Source organism: Trypanosoma equiperdum (assembly GCF_001457755.1).
Source record: "Trypanosoma equiperdum strain OVI genome assembly, contig: ctg_351, whole genome shotgun sequence".
NCBI classification, from domain to species: Eukaryota; Euglenozoa; class Kinetoplastea; order Trypanosomatida; family Trypanosomatidae; genus Trypanosoma; species Trypanosoma equiperdum.
The window spans coordinates 21892-30825 of NW_027124256.1; the positions used below are offsets into that span (position 1 = coordinate 21892).

Consider the following 8934-nt stretch of genomic DNA (forward strand, 5'->3'; position numbering starts at 1 on the left):
GCCCACAAATGGGAACGGTTCTATCCAACCAAAACGACCAATCATATAAACTTGATGTCAGTTCGTCACCGCTCGAAGCAGGTAGCAATAATATGTATGTATATTACATATAATCCGTTTCTTCCCACTCATCACCACCAGAGGTATTGGCTGTACCCTCTCGTTTTGCCTTTGTTTGTTTCATTACGTAGTGGAGGACTGTGTGTTGCAAAATACCAATTCTTAAAGACATTTGCTTGATTTCGGCCCTTACCTTCACAGCAGCATCCTTTACTTGCATCAATGGAGATGTATCTGATAGTTTCGCCTCTCTTTCTTCGATATCCCGCTTTACCTGGTCCAGCAATCCACTTACTTGATTTAACTCAGCTGAAAGTTGTTGAACGCTCTGACTTGCTATATTTGCGGCATCTTGAGAAGAGTTCAGCTCCCGCAGCTTCACACGGTAATCCTCAACTTGATCGGAAAACTGCTGAGCGAGCGTCTGCTCACGTTTCTGAATGCGGTCTTTGGATTTCTCTAAATCATCACTCATCCTCTGAAGCATTTGCCTTACCTCTGGATACATTTTCTCAACAGCTTTCAAAAGAATTGCGGCGTTTTCAATGCGAGAGCGCCAATCTTGTATCGCCTCTGACTTTACATGAAGCAAAGGTCCAACGCGCTCCACTTCCAGATTCCATTCATCTGCATTAATTTCTGACTCCACAGGTATCCCTGTGTCTTCTTTCCCTGACTTCCCCCCAACAGCACGAACGTATAACTCATCGTCATCGTCGCTATCGATCATCACATTATCCTCCACCTCATCACCAATTCCATAATTCTCGTCACCATCCGTGGCCCCTTCCAACTCATCGAACTTTTCAATATTACTGTAGTCAATAGCACGAATGCTTAAACCTTTACTGAGGATAGCGTGATCAGCGAGAAGCGAAAGCACAGTCAGAACTGCTTCACCACTTGCTTGGCGCAACCGATTAGGCGCAAGGTTAGGTGCTGTTATGTTCATCCCACGTAACTCCATTAATATATTGGTAGCCGTAGCATTCGGATCGTCAAACTGCCCCGGAGGTTCAAAATTACGACCGGATAAACCCATTAACCAGGAGCACAGAGACGTGAAATAGTAGAACTGGGCGTTAGGGTTATCAATGGTAGAGGGTCCCGAAAAGTAATACTTGCTCAAGGGTTTGAATGGGGGCTTGACACGGGGACAAAATTCGGTTTCATATCGTAAAATCCTGAGTTTATCGATCAGATCATCCATTGTACCATCATCAATGATGACACCACTTCCAGAACCTTTAGGTTCTGTAGATTGGGGTTGTGTCTCTTCGCTCATTTTTTTATTAATGTTTTTACCCACCTAACTATTTTCAGACTGACGCACGCCAATAAGACGAAAAGCAAGAAAAGGCGCAGTTAAGAAAAGGAAAAAGAAGAAAACCATTCATGTCCCTCGCATCCTCACTCGCCTCCCGGTGGTAAGAAATAAGGTGCAAATTTATGTCAACTAAATGGGAACATAAATCATGCCCAATTGAGCTAACGAAGGCAATTCCTCCTTTTTTTCTTTTCTCTCTATCTTTTTAGCTCCTCATTAAAACAAAGAAAAAAAAAAGCGTCCTCAATACATCACTTCCCTACCATATAATATCCCACATAACATGTATAAATACATTGACTTTTCTTCAATCTCTTTGTTGCTTTGCCTTTCCCCTTTCATCATTTTTGACTCGTATTTTCTTTGAGTAAAAAATAGGGGAGCGAAAGGAGCAAAATATCAGCTATCCTCAGCAAGAAGTTTATTTAGAAACAGCGTATGCGTTTCTGTGCCTTCCTTAGAACCAGTTCCACTGGGTTCCTTCGTAACAAATGACGAAACCAATCGCCACGACCCTTCCTCTGAAAGTGCATCCAACAAAAGGACCATCAGGTGGGACTTTCCATCCTCGTCGCAAAACTGTCTGTCAAGCTTAATGTACCAGTGGTTGGGGTTGGGAAGGTACTCAAACTTGGGCAATGCAGTTCTGTTGCTCCTCGACGTCGTGGTAGCGTTGGGGATCACATCATTCAGCTTTTCAATTGTTTGTTCCTTGATGGGGCCCAAAATACGTATCTCAGGACAGTTGAACGTGAAAGTGACCAAAAGGTAGTGAGACATTAAATTTGCTTGAGTAACGTTCTCCACCCCCTTAAAGAATATAACACTTGTTGTCTTAGAATTATTTAGCTGTTTCACTCACCGGATGCCTTCCTCGGTATGCTAGCATAGAGGGAAAACCAATAGACAGTTAAATTAGATCGCATTGATAGAAGTACACGAAGGAAAATGGTAAAAGTTTTGAAAATGTCTTCAACATCTGGATGAAACGCCGCGGAAATATTCATGATGTCGTATCGAAAGGGAGCGAATTTGAAAATATGTATGCATGTAAATATATGTATATATATATATATATATATGATGTAATAGGTGCAGCGATGCTGTCGAGTACATACGTGCATGTGATAGCTGTAACACTAAGTGTAATATTATTAGTAACATTAATTACGATAACAGCAAACCTAGCTGACAAATAACAGTGCAGTCTCCCAACACCTCATCGAGGCTCGTGCGGCATTGACGATCACTTTTTCTCTCTCGTTTGACCATTCAGATTCACTAAACTTACTTAACAGGTGCAGCGCCGCCTTCCAATGTCCCTTATTTAACAACAAACTAGTTAGCTTATCCATGTCAGTCACACTTATGGGGTATCGGCTCCCACAAAGTGATTTCCCATCCGCCCCAGAAACAACGAACTCATTACTAAACGAATCAACCTCCAACGCACCTGTGTCAACGGCGTTAAACTCAAAAAAACTCTTAATCTCCAACTTCATTTCGGTACGGAAAAGCTCCCAACACTTCATTATGATAGTAGAAAATTTATCCAATAGGTTTACATGTTTTCCCTGCCCGTACTCTTTCATAAAACCCCTGCAAAGCTCACACAGGGTAATCACAGGAACTTCCTCCACCCGACGCATTACCAGTTTGTCCAACGTTGCAAATGCTTCCTCCCAACAGGACACAGCGATCGCCGCACGCAAAAGGGTGCGCTGCAGCGAACAGGAAGTATGAACATATCGACATCTTAAAGACCATTTAAATACATCTTCAAATCGTCGCCCTTGATAGGCCGACCTGGCAGCAGCGAGTTCCAATAATTCTTTTGCTGTGTCTGCCGAAGTCCCGCTTTCACTAAGCTGCACCAGGAGGCAAACAGCCTGATGCCACTGAGACCTAGTAGGGTACAAACTGGTAATGAGGTGGCATAATCCACTGGACATCCCACATTCCTCCACCGGCACAAAAGTTGGGTCGTATGCCACCCGCATAGTGTCGCTAGGACCGACTACGAACCTTTCAGTGGTTCCATCAGGTTCTCCAACGTGGTCGTCGATAGATATCGCATCCCCACAACTCAGCTTCCTAATGTTCAAAAGGTGATTTACCACTTGCAGAGACTGTTTCCACATTGATTCCGCCATCAACTCACCCACCAGAGAGTCACAGAGAGTCCCACTTGGATTCCACACCCAAAGGCCAATAGCGCACCGCCACATATCTTGTCTAACAAGGGCTTTCAACAAAAGAGCGCAAGCGGGCACACCTTCCGAGCTAAAAAGCTTCGTCCAGTAGTAGAGTTGGCTTTGTTTACCATGCTTTAAATATAACAATCCTATCCTTTGAGAATGCTCCAGTGTGAGGGAGGATCCACATTCAACCAGTGCCCGCCAGTAGTGTTGAAGAGCCGCGTGCCATGCGCAAGTGGCCTGGCACAGCAGCGGTAAAGACGGCTTCAGGGAACCATACCGTTGCATCTACCATAACTGTCTTTGGGCTTCAAATTGTGCGTGAGAGACTCAAAGAAATACCATCAGGGGTGCATACACACGCATACGAACACATGCATATCACAAAGGGGAGGGGAAAAAGAGGAGCCCATACACACAAGCATATGTATATACGTATAAATAAATGCGGACACGCATGACGCTGGTGAAGAGGGGGCGATCAACGGACCGCAAGCCAGAAGAACGAATGCCTAACAAAGCAGCTGGCGATCATGCACAACAGGTGTCAAGGGACGTGGCACGGTGGGGGCGCAACAGCTCCAGATAGTGGAAAGCGGTGCTTCAGGCCACGGGCTGCCCACGGAAGGCCAATACCGTTTCCCTTTACAAGGATATGAAACCCACCGGAACCGGAAATACGCCCGATCCCCCAGACCCCGGACGCTGCACAAACAAACGAGGTAAGTCGAAACCGTAGTCGAAAACTCAAGAACCCCACGCCCGGGAGGAGAGGCACCGGCCGCGAACCCCGACACCCCCCACCAGCCGCCCAGCGGCTCACCCCCCGCATGCCTCCCGAAGACGAACGACACCCGAGGGTCCGTCCCACTTCTGGGGAAAACAACCGAGACGCAACCGATGTGCGGATGCTTTACGGAGGCGTAAGGAAAGGTCCAGAGGAAACGGGCAACCATCAAGTAGCACTCAGCTCACAAAACTTACAGGGTTGCCAGCGACCGTGGGACGAGCACCACGCACTTCCTCTCTAACTTCTCTTTTTACACCTTTCCCGCCGGTAGCGAAAGAGTTTCCGACGGCCAACCCGCTGGGAACGCCGCCAACAGCCAGCAGCGACTCTAAAGTTCAGGACCCTTTCGAAGCACTTGGTTGCAACGACCTCAATTTTTGCCATCACCACAAACGCCCGAAAACGAACAGGTTGCGATGTAAACACTCGGGGCTCTGAAGCGTTTGATCAAGACGCGTGTGGCGCATTAAACCCAACAGGGGTCTGCGGATGGACGGAGTGCTAAACCCATTATTCCTCCACCTGTTTCGCGAGCGGAGTGTTCTTGCAACGGGCGCTAATACGTTTCGTATTAATATGCTGACCCCCAATACCCTGACAAAGTGGGGAATGGCCCATGGTGACATCTAGAAGTTCGGGGACACTCCGACTAGTAGTGAGCGCTACTGCGAAGAGAATCACCGTGCGACCATAGGGGCCTTTCGGCACTGCACGGATGAAGAACTAAACCTCAGCACATCCCCTCTGATACCGAGGTGGTGTTAGCGATGGTCTTTCAGGGACCACGTCAGAGGCACGAAGCCTTTCCATACCTTCGATGAAAAATACTCCCGACTGTGCCAAACCCTGCGCTGTGCACTACGGAACGATGTGTTCCACCCCCTCCGAGTGTACAGCGGAAATGTTAAGCAGAATCCTGATTTGATTGTTGAAGGAACTTGGTAGAACGTGGGTGACATCCCCCCGCTGGAGAACCTGGTCTTGACATGTGTGGACTAGAGGGGGGAAACATCCTTTTCCTCGAGGGTAGACGAAACAAGAACATTGGGTAGCGGGAAAATGAACAGGGGAAAGCGTTGTATATTTAATTAGCACTGAATTTAAAATATGTCCGAACATTAAGAAAATAAGCAAATGCGTGCCTGTATACACGCGCAAAAAGCATTCTCCCGCTCGATCTCGCTTTTTACCGTGGAAAGAACACAACCATCTACGCAGTTGAGTAGGGTAAATAAAGCCGGCTGGGGAAAATAGCGGCCTCGCAAGGCCGCGTTTTGGTGGGAAAAAAAATAGAGAATGGTGTTGGCGTGCGTTCCAAGACATTTGAGATATATTGTGCTGGCCGGCTCCATGAAATGCAAGGATCGTCGGCAGGGAAAGTAAATCTTTGGAAGAGTACGGGAAATGTGATATTTTTCCGATACAATGTCTGATTGATTATAAGCGGTAGTCGCACATGATCAAGCAACCACAAAAACACCAAAACTTCACCATGAGACCAAATAAGAAAAAACACAAGAATGACCCAGAGGTTGAACCACCCCCTCAAACACACTTTTGCTACTCGGGGAGTAAAACCGTTGCTTTGGGTGTAGCATGTCATTCCTCTGACACCGCTTTTGCCCCCACACTCAAACTAAGTCGTGCTGGATGGGGACTTCCATAGTGTTCGGACACACGTTGATGAACTGAAATTTCACGGGTGGCGCGGATAACGGCGAAGCCTGTACCTGCAACTCTCCTGAAATGGCTGGAATCCGAGACCCCTCCTGAGTTCACGTGGACAACACAAATAATCCCTAGAATGGTCTGTCTTGTGGCGTCACGGCACGTCCCACACTATAGGTTTGTGGCTTCGGTTTGTTGGGTTCGTCTCCTGTGAGAATTCGAAGGTTTCCCACGCGGTTCGTTCTGGCTCCTTATGAGGAGCAACGCAGGTTCAGTATCAGCTCCGGGTGATGGACGAAAGCAATTACTGTTCCCTCTCTTCTATGGTTTCTGGTGTGGAAATTCAACTGCATTAGGCAAACGTGAGCAGTACCTTGTTGCAGTGCTGTGGTATGCTAATTCCGCTGAAGTTTCTGGGAATATGCGACCAAGTTACCGGTAGCACCGAATGTCGTACAACTATGGCAAAAGTTTTATGCATTTACTGATGCCTTCCCGTGTGGCAGGAGGTTTTCATGGGTATGAAGGGAAAATATTCTTCTAAAAACTTTTAGGATAAACCTTTTCTTCTCAGATGTAGTTTTTACTTTAGAATTGTGGAGCTCAATGAAAACAAAGAATTTTCTTATATAAATCTACTAGAACCCGAAGCACCTCTAACTTCATTACGAAAAGTGGGGATTGTCAACCGGTCCCTTACGGGAGGAGCCGCCTATGTGCCTGGGTTTGAACTCCAACGGCCAACCCTGACAACTTGCTGAGAGATGGCTGTGGCGTCCTCGCGACGTGGCGCTGCCAGGAAGTTGGATAGTGCATAATGTGAGACTACCAAGACACCGAATATACCGCGTTCCCTTAGTTGTGGGTGTGCGTCCCCCCCTGCATTTTTTTACTTACAACAGTGCCGCGCAGAGCTTCAGCAAATCTAGGTTTGTTCTGGACTTGTTTACTGGCTGGTATTAGTCGATTTCGAGAGTTGGAAAATCTAAAAGGCTCACAGGAAGCACCTTTAGAAAAAAAAAATGGTCGCGCTAGTCCGAAAAAGCCTAAATCAGGAAGTTTTGGTTACCAGCTTAGCGGAATGTGTCTTTTCCGGTCGTCTGGTGGCTAGTGCAGTGTGTCTGAGGAGTCAGTGTAGGTGATAAGAGAAAATCCTTCACCTACTCATGGAAACTGGGGCTTCGCCGGCTCGGTCAGCCCTCCCCAACGCTTGGTTGACCTAAACGCGGAACACATGGCCCTTTTCTATTGACGGCACATCGTCTTGTGATAGAATTAAAAGTGGGGACACCCCGTGCCTTCGACATATATCGGCCGTTAGGTCATTGATGGAGAATGATTTGGAACGCAGCGTCAGACTGCATCTCTCCTACGGTCGTATCTTTGAAGGTAAGTCAGCCCCTGCACTGGCGATTGGGCTGTTCGGGAACGAAACCTGATACTGACCTTCGACATCAATGATCCTAGTGCTCTTACTTTGTTACCAGAAAAATGGGTCGGAACTGTGGCGTAGAGTGTTGGGCCCCCCCCCCCTAAAGGGCTGCAGTTGCCCTTGAGAAGCGGGTGGCTCTGAAGTAGGATCGCGCCCACCCCGTCTCTTTCTCATCGACCGAAGCATAACATACAGCTGAGGGGTTGTGGAGCAGACAAATGAGGACCCTTCGTTTTCACTCACATCCAATAGAAGCCGTCTGTTCCGCCTTAGCGTTTCTGCCACAGCAACCCGTCCCATAGTTCCTGGACGAAGCCCTCTCGTTGCCGAAGACGTGGCGGCGGATGTGCGGTAGCTCCTTCCTTGTGGAGGGGTCGGGTTCTACTGCCCCTAAGCCGGTCTCTGATCTGACACTGCGCTGGTCTGTAGGCACGTGTGTGGCGCAGATCCCCTCGCAGGCCGGCAGTTTGCTTTTGTGGGCGTTTGCGTTACATGCCTTCGATCGTTTACTTCACCTAGTCTATCACTTCCTACGTTCGCCTCCCGCTTTGGTGCTTTATTCTTGGTGTGCTTCGGGTACTGTGACCCCGACATGTGTGGAAACTTCTTTCAAGGCCTAGTGGATTGGTGCTTGTGGATGGCGTTGACGCAACTCGGCGCTGAAAGCCCCGGCATCTGCTTTCACGTTTGGTAAACGGTGTGGCTGGCCACTGCGATTCTCCTTTCCCTGTAGCGTCGGGAGCTTCTCAGGGTCGCTGGAGGACATCAAATGCTTCCTGCTGCCTCCTCAGACCCCGATCTTTTTGTCTCCCTTATCCAATTCGTGTTGTTAATGCGGTTTCCACTGGTGTTGTTGCCGGCGACTCGTGACGGCGGAGGGCCGTGGTAAAGCCGATGCGTCTGCGCTGAGGGGGCTGTCGACACGTCTACTGCCGCATCGTTGTTTCGTGCTCAAAAAAAAAATGGGTGTAGCGTATCGATTTTTACACCGTAACGTCATTTGTGGCATATGCACTGATGCTGACTCGGTTGAAAGTCCTTGCCATTGCTAAGTATGTTTTTGATTGTCTTCCAATTTTGCTTCTCAGTGATCCCCTCCAACTTTTATGTGGACGGAGCTCTGTCCAGTTGACATTTCTCATATGCGCGGGGGCTCTTGCCGCATCACTATGGATGCCGCAAACCGCGATATACAGTTGAATGAGTGTGTCTTGGCACGACCATGTTCGGTTTTGAGGCCCCGTTGATTTCGTGCTGCGTCTGTATTTGCCCCTTTTAGAGCCGCAGCAGGTCCTCGCTGGTACTTTTAAAGTTATTATGCCCCTTGTAATATAACTAATACTTTTTTTTTAAATTACACACGACAGTAGCACACACAATCCACCAGCATTCTAGCCTATTATTTCCCGCGAACGCACGTACTGCGCATCTTAAGGGAGTGCCGCATATATATATATAT

General features: G+C 47.8%; 4 protein-coding genes and 1 pseudogene across 5 annotated transcripts in view; all 5 read right to left on the bottom strand.

The window, feature by feature from the left end:
- Positions 1-45, bottom strand: part of TEOVI_000132800:pseudogene — a 529-nt pseudogene extending 484 nt beyond the window's left edge. The window contains exon 1 of the mRNA in view: positions 1-45. This exon is cut by the window's left edge and continues 21 nt beyond it. Coding sequence covers positions 1-45 — 45 coding nt within the window.
- A 58-nt stretch (positions 46-103) lies between these two features.
- On the bottom strand, positions 104-1345 carry TEOVI_000132900 (intraflagellar transport protein 57/55; the record flags this gene model as incomplete). The annotated part of the gene is made up of 1 exon (XM_067224566.1): positions 104-1345. The coding sequence occupies one exon, from the start codon at positions 1343-1345 to the stop codon at positions 104-106; it is 1242 nt and encodes a 413-aa protein (XP_067080667.1).
- A 441-nt stretch (positions 1346-1786) lies between these two features.
- On the bottom strand, positions 1787-2167 carry TEOVI_000133000 (paraflagellar rod component, putative; the record flags this gene model as incomplete). Its single annotated transcript, XM_067224567.1, has 1 exon — positions 1787-2167. One exon carries the CDS (start codon positions 2165-2167, stop codon positions 1787-1789), a length of 381 nt encoding a protein of 126 aa, XP_067080668.1.
- A 404-nt stretch (positions 2168-2571) lies between these two features.
- On the bottom strand, positions 2572-3615 carry TEOVI_000133100 (uncharacterized protein; the record flags this gene model as incomplete). Its single annotated transcript, XM_067224568.1, has 1 exon — positions 2572-3615. One exon carries the CDS (start codon positions 3613-3615, stop codon positions 2572-2574), a length of 1044 nt encoding a protein of 347 aa, XP_067080669.1.
- Positions 3616-4097: 482 nt separating this feature from the next.
- Positions 4098-4541, bottom strand: TEOVI_000133200 (uncharacterized protein; the record flags this gene model as incomplete). Its single annotated transcript, XM_067224569.1, has 1 exon — positions 4098-4541. The coding sequence occupies one exon, from the start codon at positions 4539-4541 to the stop codon at positions 4098-4100; it is 444 nt and encodes a 147-aa protein (XP_067080670.1).
- Positions 4542-8934: the final 4393 nt, after the last annotated feature.